The sequence below is a fragment of the Bos indicus x Bos taurus genome, chromosome 7 (genome assembly GCF_003369695.1).
Source record: "Bos indicus x Bos taurus breed Angus x Brahman F1 hybrid chromosome 7, Bos_hybrid_MaternalHap_v2.0, whole genome shotgun sequence".
NCBI classification, from domain to species: Eukaryota; Metazoa; Chordata; class Mammalia; order Artiodactyla; family Bovidae; genus Bos; species Bos indicus x Bos taurus.
Genome location: NC_040082.1, coordinates 8727841 through 8741872, shown reverse-complemented (window position 1 = coordinate 8741872; position 14032 = coordinate 8727841). Strand labels below are relative to the sequence as shown.

Below are 14032 nucleotides of genomic sequence, written 5' to 3'. Positions count from 1 at the left end.
TCATGGGGTTCTCAAGGCAAGAATACTGAAGTGGTTTGCCATTCCCTTCTCCAGTGGACCACATTCTGTCAAATCTCTCCACCATGACCTGCCCATCTTGGATTGCCCCACGGGCATGGCTTAGTTTCATTGAGTTAGACAAGGCTGTGGTCCTAGTGTGATTAGATTGACTAGTTTTCTGTGAGTATGGTTTCAGTGTGTTTGCCCTCTGATGCCCTCTTGCAACACCTACCGTCTTACTTGGGTTTCTCTTACCTTGGGCGTGGGGTATCTCTTAACGGCTGCTCCAGCAAAGTGCAGCCATTGCTCCTTACCTTGGATGAGGGGTATCTCCTCACCGCCGCCCTTCCTGACCTTCAACGTGGGATAGCTCCTCTAGGCTCTCCTGTGCCTGCGCAGGAGAAGAGGAGCGCAGCCACGGCTCCTCTTCGAAACACCCTCTTCCAACAACACAAGAGAAGACTCTATACATGGACATCACCAGATGGTCAACACCAAAATCAGATTGATTATATTCTTTGCAGCCAAAGATGGAGAAGCTCTATACAGTCAGCAAAAACAAGACCAGGAGCTGATTGTGGCTCAGACCATGAACTCCTTATTGCTGAATTCAGACTTAAATGGAAGAAAGTAGGGAAAACCACTAGACCATTCAGGTATGACCTAAATCAAATCCCTTATGATTATACAGTGGAAGTGAGAAATAGATTTAAGGGCCTAGATTTGATAAATAGAGTGCCTGATGAACTATGGAATGAGGTTTGTGACATTGTACAGGAGACAGGGATCAAGACCATTCCCATAGAAAAGAAATGCAAAAAAGCAAAATGGCTGTCTGGGGAGGCCTTACAAATAGTTGTGAAAAGAAGAGAAGCGAAAAGCAAAGGAGAAAAGGAAAGATATAAACATCTGAATGCAGAGTTCCAAAGAATCGCAAGAAGAGATAAGAAAGCCTTCCTCAGTGATCAATGCAAAGAAATAGAGGAAAACAACAGAATGGGAAAGACTAGGGATCTCTTCAAGAAAATCAGAGATACCAAAGGAACATTTCATGCAAAGATGGGCTCGATAAAGGACAGAAATGGTATGGACCTAACAGAAGCAGAAGATATTAAGAAGAGATGGCAAGAATACACAGAAAAACTGTACAAAAAAATATCTTCACGACCCAGATAATCACAATGGTGTGATCACTGACCTAGAGCCAGACATCCTGGGATGTGAAGTCAAGTGGGCCTTAGAAAGCATCACTACGAACAAAGCTAGTGGAGGTGATGGAATTCCAGTTGAGCTATTCCAAATCCTGAAAGATGATGGTGTGAAAGTTCTGCACTCAATATGCCAGCAAATTTGGAAAACTCAGCAGTGGCCACAGTACTGGAAAAGGTCAGTTTTCATTCCAATCCCAAAGAAAGGCAATGCCAAAGAATGCTCAGACTGCCGCACAATTGCACTCATCTCACATGCTAGTAAAGTAATGCTCAAAATTCTCCAAGCCAGGCTTCAGCAATATGTGAACTGTGAACTTCCTGATGTTCAGGCTGGTTTTCGAAAAGGCAGAGGAACCAGAGATCAAATTGCCAACATCCGCTGGATCATGGAAAAAGCAAGAGAGTTCCAGAAAAACATCTATTTCTGCTTTCTTGACTATGCCAAAGCCTTTGACTGTGTGGATCACAATAAACTGTGGAAAATTGTGAAAGAGATGGGAATACCAGACCACCTGATCTGCCTCTTGAGAAATTTGTATGCAGGTCAAGAAGCAACAGTTAGAACTGGACATGGAACAACAGACTGGTTCCAAACAGGAAAAGGAGTTCGTCAAGGCTGTATATTGTCACCCTGTTTATTTAACTTATATGCAGTGTACATTATGAGAAACGCTGGACTGGAAGAAACGCAAGCTGGAATCAAGATTGCCGGGAGAAATATCAATAACCTCAGATATGCAGATGACACCACCCTTATGGCAGAAAGTGAAGAGGAACTCAAAAGCCTCTTGATGAAAGTGGAAGTAGAGAGTGAAAAAGTTGGCTTAAAGCTCAACATTCAGAAAATGAAGATCATGGCATCCGGTCTCACCACTTCATGGGAAATAGATGGGGAAACAGTGGAAACAGTGGCAGACTTTATTTTTGGGGGCTCCAAAATCACTACAGATGGTGACTGCAGCCATGAAATTAAAAGACGCTTACTCCTTGGAAGGAAAGTTATGACCAACCTAGATAGCATACTGGAAAGCAGAGACATTACTTTGCCAACAAAGGTTCGTCTAGTCAAGGCTATGGTTTTTCCAGTGGTCATGTGTGGATGTGAGATTGGACTGTGAAGACAGCTGAGCACCAAAGAATTGATGCTTTTGAACTGTGGTGCTGGAGAAGACTCTTGAGAGTCCCTTGGACTGCAAGGAGACCCAAGCAGTCCATTCTAAAGGAGACCAGTCCTGAGTGTTCATTGGAAGGACTGATGCTGAGGCTGAAACTCCAATACTCAAGCTGAAACTCCAGTACTTTGGCCACCTCATGCGCAGAGTTGACTCATTGGAAAAGACTCTGATGCTGGGAGGGATTGGGGGCAGGAGGAGAAGGGGAAGACAGAGGATGAGATGGCTGGATGGCATCACTGACTCGATGGACGTGAGTCTGAGTGAACTCCGGGAGTTGGTGATGGACAGGGAGGCCTGGCGTGCTGCGATTCATGGGATCGCAAAGAGTTGGACACGACTGAGCGACTGATCTGATCTGCCGTCAAGAAGAGCAAAACAACCAGAGTCCTGAACATGGACTACGAAGTGTTGCAACGTATGCCACAGCTACTCTTCCAGTCTAAGTTAAAACATGTCCCCCTTTTCTATATGTATGGGTTTTTGTTTTCTCAGCATGCCTGCTGCTGCTAAGTCACTTCATTTGTGTCTGACTCTGTGCGACCACATAGACAGGAGCCCACCAGGCTCCCCTGTCCCTGGGATTCTCCCAGCAAGAACACTGGAGTGGGTTGCCATTTCCTTTTCCAATGCAGGAAAGCGAAAAGTGAAAGTGAAGTCGCTCGGTCATGTCCGGCCCTCATCGACCCCATGGACTGCAGCCTACCAGGCTCCTCCATCCATGGGATTTACCAGGCAAGAGTACTCGAGTGGATTGCCATTGCCTTGAGCTTTCTCCAATTACAGGGCCTTTGAAAATGCCGTTTCCTATGCCTAGAACAATTGCCACCTCCCTTCACTGAAGATCCTTTCCTTGGAATTCCTGGCTCTTACAGTGACCTGCACTTCTCTCACGTGTCATTTAAAACAGTATACGTATAATAATACTTATTTGTGTGATTTGTGTTTGTTCTACGAGTAGCCTCTAAACTGTGGGAGGGCTGGAACCACGTGTACTTCTCACAGTTTTATGAGTTTAGCACAATGTCTAGTTCCTGGGAGTTGCTCAGCATATATATTTGTTGGACAGATGAGGAGAAGGATGGAAGAATGGATTTCTACACAGACATTAAAAGAGTTTAAAGGCTCAGTTCAGTTCAGTTCAGTCACTCAGTCATGTCTGACTCTTTGTGACCCCATGGACTGTAGCACCCCAGGCCTCCCTGTCCATCACCAACTCCTGGAGTTTACTCAAACTCATGTCCATTGAGTCGGTGGTGCCATCCAACCATCTCATCCTCTGTCATCCCCTTCTCCTCCTGCCTTCAATCTTTCCCAGCATCAGGGTCTTTTCAAATGAGTCAGCTCTTTTCATCAGGTGGCCAAATTGTTGGAGTTTCAGCTTCAACATCAGTCTTTCCAATGAACACCCAGGACTGATCTCCTTTAGGATGGACTGGTTGGATCTCCTTGCAGTCCGAAGGACTCTCAAGAGTCTTCTCTAACACCACAGTTCAAAAACATCAATTCCTCGGCACTCAGCTTTCTTCACAGTCCAATTCTCACATCCATACATGACTACTGGAAAAGATAAGCAAATGTTAATGAGATAACTACGGTAAGATATATGAGAGCAGACCCCAAAAGAACAGAAATTGTGAATACCACTTTGGTATCTGATGGAAACTGTGGATACCACTTTGGTGATTCATTTTAAACTTTAGGAGAGTAGAATACAACTCATTTAATAAATGAGCTGATAGAGCCGTCCAAGTCTAGAGCTTCTCTTTCACCTCTCTCTCTTGTCCCCAGATCAGATGTAAACCACTAAGTAAGAAATCCGGTGTTTGGGGGATAGTGATTGGGAAGCCCTTTTTTGTTCTGCAGCATCTCCAAACAGATTGGATAGAGTCAGTTTCCAATCATCTGTGCCAAAGGGGAGAAACATGCCGGGGAGCAGTTAGGTTGGCAAAAGGTTCAGAAAATGGACTGCTTTCGTATTACAGGAAATGCAGTGAAAAGCACGAACCACTGGCTTTAAGCTGGGGGGAGACGAGTGGTAAGGTCCGCAGCAACGCCTGTTCAGAGCAGGAGTTTCCTCTCACATAACCCCCCTGGCAACCAGGAAGCCAACCAGGATGCAGCCATTGTCACCACCTGTTGTGCTTGGGAGATTAATTATAGCCCATTATTAGTGTTCTCCCTTTGCTTCCTCTTAAATGAAAGCGTGTGAGCGCTCCAAGACAGATGTTCCCTCACCAAAATATTTTTTTTTTCCTTCCTCGTTTGCTTGCACAGATTTGTAATTCCCACAGAAAAGCTCTTGCCAGGAAAGAAGCTTCCATTGGAACTACTTGGCATTGAGAATCTTGTCATCGTCAGCCCAGTGTGATTATAGTTTAAAAATGCAAATGGGATTCTGGGATGAATCAACTGAAGGATAAAATTCATAAGAAAAAGTGATGCTGTATAAAACCCTAATTAGGTGGCCTCTGTAATATAGGTTTCAGTTCAGCCTTTCTTTGTGAGTTTATTGCCAGCCAGTCAAAGAGGAAGGTACATACAGAATTCAACCAATATTTATTTATAAAGCTTCCAGTATGTGCCAGGTGTTATTCTAAATACTTAGGATGCTGCTGCTAAGTCACGTCAGTCGTGTCTGACTCTGTGCGACCCCATAGACGGCAGCCCACCAGGCTCTGCCGTCCCTGGGATTCTCCAGGCAAGAACACTGGAGTGGGTTGCCATTGCCTTCTCCACTTAGGATGCTAGCAGACATTATTACAAGATTGTGTTGTAAATTGTTGTGAAATTGAAAGTCTCTCAGTCGTGTCTGACACTTTGCAACCCCATGGACCATACAGTCCATGGAATTCTCCAGTCCAGATTACTGGAATGGGGAGCCTTTCCCTTCTCCAGGGGATCTTCCCGACCCAGAGATCGAACCCAGGTCTCCTGCACTGCAGGCGGATCCTTCACCAGCAGAGCCACCAGAGAAGCCCTTTACAAAAAGATTGTGTTGTAGGTTGAGACAAACATCCAAAAAGATGGTGAGGATGGAGCATAGCTTAGATGGTAAGTAACAAAGTAGAGAATTTTGGAAAGCAGTCTCTTTTTAGTCATTTGGGAGTGTTTTAACATAAACTCTGGTTATTCTGCCAGAGCCTAATAAGTAGAGAACATATATCTTATTTATATGGTAAGAGAAAGACATTAGGAAAAGGAAAATTAGAATAGCCTGCATTCAAAAGTGAGAGTTTAAGGGATTTTATATGTAATTAAGTGTCTTTAAATTCTGATGTCAGAGAGGTAGATTTTTTTAAGCCTGAATTTTTGACACCAGAAAAATTATACTTGCTTTGCCCACTTTTCTTTTGCCCGAGCTTTCTTTTATTCTAGGAAAACGTTGAAAGTACAAACACCACTGAGTCAGTATAAACTTACTTTGCATGTAATTAAAATTGCTTTAGAAAATAGCAGTTTGATTCTATTATCTGTCTGGATCAATTAAAAAGAGGCTTTGAAAAGTATTTTCCAATTGCTTTCTCTTTCTCTCGTAACTAAAATTCTTGTCTAACAGGCCTGATCACTTTCTGTACTTTACTCTTCTTGGTCTGGCAGCTCTGGTGTCAGCCCCTGAGGTTTTCTCTACTACTTTGCAGAATTCAAGCTATTTGAATGCTAATAGGTACTATGTAAGAATGTAGGGCTTAATGGGTCCTATGTGGCTTATCTCAATCAGATTTAAACTGTGCATGGTCTGAGTTAGGAGGGATACTACCTACTCTGTGAGTAATCACTCTAAGGCAGAGAGTCACTGTTGCCACCATGAGATGGTTGCCCTGCTTTGGTTATCGTTTCAAAGGATACCTGAGGAAAGTTACCAGACACCTAGTTCACAGTATAACATTTCTAAGGCCCACTAACAGAGAACAACCAACTTGCAAATAGCCACAGATACAAGCAGAAGGGCCATATTCAGGTAAAGCTCGGTCTTGTTGTCTGTTTCTACATTTGTTTGTATCATCACAATGCATAGTCTCCTTTAGAAAGGTAGTCTGCAGGGATTCTTTAAGCCTGAACAATAAAAGGCATGTGAGGATATTATCCAAACAGGATCAAATGATTGTGCTCAACACTCGAATCTGAATGGTACCTCTGGTTTCCCAAAACAAAAATTACTGATTTTATGTGAATAGTTTTCATGTGCAATAGTATACAGGTGGTTTTGTCTGTCCCATATTAATTTACATAAGGAGTCAATTTTATTAACTACTTGTTCTGTAGAATTCACTGCATCTCTGTCTCACAAATGACTAAATCAAAATAAAGAACATTTGGTTCTTAAATGTCGTAAGCAAAGTGTACTGATCTCTATTGTCTACATGAGACTTCTTGGCTTAAGATGGGTAATAATAGAATATAATGGGAGTTCTTTAGTAATAAGTGTTTTCCTTCTGTTTCATTTCTACTACACTACTGTCTTTTGTCAGGAAAACGTGCTTTTCCTGGATAGTTTCCAACAGCAGCAGTAAAGAGGCATCAGCAATATCATATCCCTCCCGATTCAGATTTGGCTGATGTGCCATAAAAGATAGCAAGAGGAGACATGGCTACGTACACTCACGTTATCTCTCCCTTCTTGTGCCTCGGAGCCTTATGCGAGCAGTCTGAATCCGCAGTATTTTACAGATAGTCCCCTGGCACCGAGCGCAGATACAGCGTTCTTCCCACAGAGAGAAAAAGAGGACTCGTGATGATGATGTATGGAAAATTGTGAACGGTTGCCCTGGCAGTTTAGGTTGAGTTATAGAAGCATCCTTTCTAGGACAGTGTGTTCAAATGAAAAAAACGATTATAATGGGCAGTTAGGTGCTGTATTTGTGTCTCCAGAATGTTAGAAAGTGTTGGAGAGAAACATTGATCTGAATTACGTGTCGGTTTTCAAATTGCTTTACCTTACGAAAACAAAATCATGACAAAATTAAATAATTGCGGCTGTAGTTCGCCGCAGTTCATCAACTAGCTCTCATGAAATGTTTGCAGGTACTCTTGAAAATTTAGAGGACTTGGGCTAAAACTTCTTAAATTTTATCTCTTTGATTTCTTTACTTATCCCATGAATCAAATGAACAACGACATTGTGTCTGAGAACTGACATTGCCTTTTCAAACATTAGAGAGATTTGAAAAACAACCTTTTTGGTAGCTTCTTTCTATAGTGGAAAGCGAAGTGCTTTAGCAAACTGGGGTCAAATTCTATTTCGTAAGTTTCTTAAGAATTATTGCTTTTTAATTGCAAGTGACCTTCTTGAACTTCAGTTTTCTCATCTTCATTTATTTACTTGCTGGCCATGCTGCATGTCTCGTGGGATCTTAGTTTCCTTACTGTAGATCGAACCCAGGCCCTTGGCAGTGAAAGTACCGAGTCCTAACCACTGGACCACCACAGAATTCCCTCCATCTTTACAGTAATGTCTATAATGCCTATCTGGTGATGTTATCATGATAAATCATTATGATGTAAGGTTCTATTAATAGAGTGAAGTTAGAAGGCTCAATAAATGTTCTACCTTTTACAAGGTATCATATGCTAAGTACTGATCATATGTTTAAATCAGTTGAATTTTTTGTAATGTTGAATGATCGAGATTGTGGGGTCGTATTTACCTAATCAGAATACTGTTAAATATCGTTTTTGGTGTTCATTCTGAAAAATATCACAATTGGTTACTTATATCACTGATATAATAATTTTATTTCTTTGAGAGATGTATCAATACAGGTTTGTTTTTTTTAATATTGTTGCCTCACGAGGGTTGCTTTAAAAAAAAAAGTTTCTCATCAGAGGGTTGGTTGTAGTTAACTATGTGATTACATGTCAGTATGGTCTTAAACTGACCACTCAATACTTACAGCCTGGAATTTAAAGTACTATCCATTCTTGGTGACCTGCTATAGAAATTAACCTATATTGATGAAACAGTATTTTGTAATCACCTAAATAATCTTTCTCATCCCCTTATAATAAGCTTATAATAGTTTGGCAAAGGCCATTATCTAATCCATTCTTAAACAAATTACATATCTTATAAAAAAGTTACTCATTTATTTAAGAAGAGTCTTAAATTTTATTTAAAATATAGGACTTGCTACTGCTGCTGCTAAGTCACTTCAGTTGTGTCTGACTCTGTGCAGCCCCATAGACAGCAGCCCACCAGGCTCCTCCGTCCATGGGATTTTCCAGGCAAGAGTACTGGAGTTGGGTGCCATTGCCTTCTCCGAAAATATAGGACTTAGTCTCATAGAAAAACGGAGATACGAAGGTTGAAAGACTCCCCAGAATCACAGTTTAACAGGGTTAAAACTTCATGGCAAGCAACTGACAAGAAAGATGCATAGTTATTTCTAATCATCTGGAAGACATAGATTTGAAGATTTTTAATCCTAATTCTGACCCTAATTACTTGGCTTTATGTGGATCGATAACCTTTCTGTGAAAGTCTTCATTTCTATAAAAAAGATGCAGTGCCTATTAAACCTCCTCACAGCATAATTGTGAGAAGAAAATAAAGTAACACAAAAGCGTGCTTACTTTTTTACTCAGCCGCCCTAAGGGAGACAGACCTTGAAGATCTGGCTTCTCCCATTGAACTATGTAAGTGACCCCTAGGAACATTTCTTCAAAGAACTTGAGCTTTCAACTTAATTCTAGGAACCAAACTGTGGCACCAGAATACTTCAGAACAAAATCACTGGTACTTTTTATAGTTGCAGAGAAAAGAATAATTACTTTTCTGTTATTCTTTGTTCTATTGAGCTGTGATCGTCAGAGCTTTCAGCTGAAGGCTAATTATTGATCTGATACACATTGTAATTTTTAATGTGCTCATTTTTTTAAAAAGAAGAGTCTTACCTTTTTTCTAACAGAATTATTCTCTATCTTGAAAATGGGGCATATGATGATGCATGGTAGACCATTGACACAGTGTCTACTATAGACTCTCCAAAAATAATTTTGTAGGGTACTGTTTATTCTGTGGAAGACCTTTGTCATCTTTTCTCTCTTTTTAAAAAAAAAAACCTGGCTTTAACACAATAGAAAAGAAACATTTGAAATCTGAACACATTCTTATTATTAGGGAAGTTATAAGCAAGAAATAAAAATCTATATAAGAAAGACATTCTCGAGCTATTCTGTCATTTAAAATTATGCAGCTGATGATAAGGATGATAAGAGCAAGAATTACATGTGGTTCTCATCCATTCTGAGTATAAATAGTAGTTCTATTTATTCTGTATCAGTCCATCCTAAAGGAAATCAGTCCTGAATATTCATTGGAAGGACTGATGCTGAAGCTGAAACTACAATACTTTGACCGCCTGATGCGAAGAACTGACTCATTTGGAAAGACCCTGATGCTGGGAAAGATTGAAGGTGGGAGGAGAAGGGGACAACAGAGGATGAGATGGTTGGATGGCATCACTGACTCAATGGACATGGGTTTGACTAAAGTCTGGGAGATGGTGATGGACAGTGAGGCCTGGCGTGCTGCAGTCCATGGGGTCACAAAGAGTCGGACACAACTGAGCGACTGTACTGAACTGAACTGACTGAACCATTATTAGTTACATCTAATTAGTTTGTTTTTTAGTTTTTTGTTTTTAATCGAAAGAACCAACTTGCTGAATTTGACATACATGTCTACGCCTGTAACTTGTCTATTCCAAAAACAGCTTGAGGGTGGCTTATGATAAAATCAAAGGTAAAATAAAACCCCCAAATTAGAAGTTCAAATTTAAAAGAACTTCTCTCTGGTTTGCTTTTCATTGGAACCTTTGGTTCCTTTCTTGTTATAAGTGTTTACTTAGCGATTTTAAATTTACTTTTGATTGGCATTCACTTCTAAGTCATTGATTGTTCGTATGGCTTTGAGTGACCTGTAGTGCCTAAGGCACTCTGCTTGTGTTCAGATCCCAGCTCTTCACTTGTTAATGTACATGGTCACTGGTTAAAGTGGGAAGAATAGTTTTGCTTTGTTTTTCAGTAAAAAACTTGGAAATAAGGAAGGAGGTCCAGCGTGAGTTGAGTTCGCCTTCGCTGAAATGAAAAGGAAAGGCCCTGAGGGGGCTGAGGTGGTTAGTCCAGGAGACTAGGCCATCTGGATTTGTTGATTGGCACTTCTCCAGAGGAAAAGCAAACTGGTCCGATCGTTATGACAGGAGGCAGTGATGTAAATTAGAGTAAGGCAGCCAGTGGCCGAGAACTAGGGCAGAACTATCTCCTTGATGTGAGAAGACAGTTCTGGGTGGAAGATTTACAATGCACAGAGGCAGAGGAAGGATTCACAGTTGCCAGCCTTCTAAAGTGACTGCACTAAGAGGGGTTCAGGAGCCGATCTGCACACTGCTAGGTCTTGGCTAGAGTGATTGGGAGTTACCTAGACCTTGGTCTGCCTCATCTGTTAAATGAAGATAATAGTAGTACTTGTATCGTGGGAATGTTTGAAGGATCGAAGGAGTTGTACAGTACATGTAAAGTGCTTCGAGCAGTGCTTGCTCATAAAGCTGTCAACAGATGCTAGTTACTACTCCTACTATCTTTAAAGGAGTATGTCTGTATCGTATTAGGGCTTCCCGGGTGGCACTCAGGGTAAAGAATCCACCTGCCAACGCAGCGGACCTGGGTTTGATCCCTGGGTCGGGAAGATTCCGTGGAGGAGGAAATTGCAACCCACTTCAGTAATCTTGCTTGGAAAAATCCCATGGACAGAGGAGCTCTGGCGGGCTACAGTCCATGGGGGTCGCACAGAGCCAGAAACAACTGAGCACACACACACACCTATCATATTGGACTGTTTTTGTTATTAAATGGTATAATACACATAAAACATTGAGAACCATGCCTGGCACATAATAAGAATTCAGTAACTATTGGCTGGAAATAGTAGCAGCAGCAGCTATGTGTGTGTGTTAGTTGCTCAGTCGTGTCCTACTCTTTGAAATCCCGTGGACTGTAGTCCGCCAGGCTCCTCTGTCCATGGAATTCTCCAGGCAAGAATACTGTAGTGGGTTGCCATTCTCTTCTCCAGGGGATCTTCCCAACCCAGGGATCGAACCCAGGTCTCCCGCATTGTGGGCAGATTCATTAGCATCCGAGCCACCAGGAAAGCCCAACAGCAGTGATAGTAGCCACGAATATCTTTCAGTCCTGAAATACTCATAGCTCAGGATGATCAAATAGAAGGGAATCGTGAATTTATTACTATTTCTGTTAGAACAGAATAGGTCTGTTTTGTAACATTAGAAATTCAAAGATAGGAAAATATTCATGAGTAATCTTGTACGTGATTGTAAGATCTATAAGCATTATTAATATTTTGCTAGTATATTTCTTAAGTTCTGGATACAGAAGCTACATCTCCAGCATTTATGTGGCTTAACCTTCTTGCTGTGCAACCTTCGACATCTCCCAGCCTGTTTCCTTCTAACCAAAATAAAAGTGAACCTAAGTAATTATAAAGCCCGTTAAGAAATGAAACAGATTGTTCAACTAGAAGAAATAGTGTATACAAAAGTAATGATAAAGACTGAATGATATTTATGTAATTTTTATAATTTTAAGATATTTCTTTGATGTGTATTTGAATCTCCTTGCAAGGCAGAAATGAAAAAAGAGGTTCAAATTTCACAGTTGTGGTGCTGACCAGTAGGTTTAAAGAAACTCAGATGATCTGTGTCGATGTTTGTGGAGTCTCTTGATTCCACCACTGTGCAGTAATAATCCATAAAGTATGAGTTATTAAATGGGTTCAGTCTCTATTTGTATTGGGTATATTACCAATCACAGCACATACTTCACTGCATATGGATTTTCATTAAGAAAGTGAATGCACATATCAACAGATCCCCATTATCCTTACTTTGCAGTTTTTATCAATAAAATCTTATTGTCAGTATACTTAATAGTGGAAAATAGCAACTTAGATAAGAGACTGAAAACTGGAAAAGAAAGAATAACTTTAATTAACGTTGATTTCTTCAGTGCTCTACATAAAAATTTTAAAGAGAGAACAACCAAATATATGTATTAAAACCACCCTTTATTCACTATGTCTTTGAAATTAATATTTTAATTCTGTTAAATTAATAATTTAATAAAGTAATTCTGGAAATTAAATATTTAATTATGCATATAGCAAAGATGGTCAAAACTAACTCCTACATTTTAAAATCAAATGCATTGAAATATTTTACTATTTCTGTAGACTGTTTAAAATGTTGCCTTTTAACTGTGACAGTACTAGAAATATTACTCAAATTTATTTTAACAAATAGGATTTAGCATCATTTTACAAATCAGATTATATATGGAATTTTCTAAATAAGCATTTAGAAGAGAGTCATAGAAAAATGTTTCGAGTACCTAAGTTCTAGACTTAGCCCTTGCATTCACCTGGCACCCAACATTTGACAGATAACCTCACCTCAGATGGACCAGTAGTCCTTTTTCAGTCACAGAGCCCACGCTTTTACAAGTTATTTCTTCGTCGTTAGCAGCAGTTTAATTTGAATTTTGTGTCTTTCTTTCTTCACAGTCTGATACGTACTTCTGCATGTCAGTGCGTTTGCCAATGGATGAGGAAGCCTTCGTGAGTAAGTATTAATTGGATGGTGCAGAGGGGTGGGCCATGGAAGGAAAGGCAGCTATTTGAGATCAGTGAAAGGTTCTCTTTGATGGTTATGAGCGCGTTAATCTTCTACTGTCAGTTTCTGAAACACATTGATAATGCCTAATGCAGGAATACTACTAGTGAGCCACTGAGAGACAAGCTTACTAACTGTATCTGGAGAGACTCGTGAGGAATAGTAGTTAAGGGGCTGCATGCAGATGTCAGTGGCCGCAAGCACCATGTGGCCCATTTATAGAGGACTGGCTTTCTGTCTGGCTGGATGCTTCATTCCGCTCCACTCAGTGGACCCTCTGTTTACCTGCTGGTTCATGCTATAAATCGACTGCACTTAGATCAGCACTGGGGGATGTAAGATTTTACCTGTCTGACAGGTGGATGGGTAGGAAGGCATGGAAGTAGAGAATAAGAGAAGGAAGAGCAGGAGGGAGGGAGAGGGGGAGGACAGACTCTGCCGTCTATAGAGTCAGAGGACACTTAAATGACAGCTCCTTCCCCAGCTGAGCCTTTCAATCAGACGGGAAATGTGACAGAGCACCATCTGTTTTCATCTGGGTAGTTTTAATTTAAACATGCTTTATGACAGACTTTCAACTGTTTGGGGAAGATGTGTGATTGGCAAATTATTCATGGATTTGCTCCCCTTGCCTTACTTTTCTGTTTTGAAAAGTTGATTTCGAAGAGAAAGTGCTGGTAATGAGAGTTTGTACTTTGGTGCCTTGAGACTAACCTCCAACTGGGCTGTCTGAAATGGCAATTATGTGAATCACAAAACGTGTATAGTAGCCTTGGGGCCATCGGAGGATGAACTTTCATGAGGCGTTCTTCACAGAAAAATATATTACAGATCTTCAAATCCAGAACAATGTGCATCAGGTTTTTTTCACATATTTTGGTGGCAGTCACAACAGAAAATACAGCCTGTACCAACACTCTCTAAACAAAACTTGCTCCATAGTTAATTCCTAGAAATAAGTCAG

General features: G+C 40.7%; 1 protein-coding gene across 12 annotated transcripts in view; it reads left to right on the top strand.

The window, feature by feature from the left end:
• Window positions 1-14032, top strand: part of PAM (peptidylglycine alpha-amidating monooxygenase) — a 324946-nt gene that overhangs the window by 175148 nt on the left and 135766 nt on the right. For all 12 annotated transcript variants that reach the window (XM_027545524.1, XM_027545523.1, XM_027545518.1 and 9 more), the window contains exon 5: window positions 12960-13017. In XM_027545524.1, the coding sequence (XP_027401325.1) occupies window positions 12960-13017 (58 nt within the window). The remainder of the gene's footprint in view (window positions 1-12959; window positions 13018-14032) is intronic.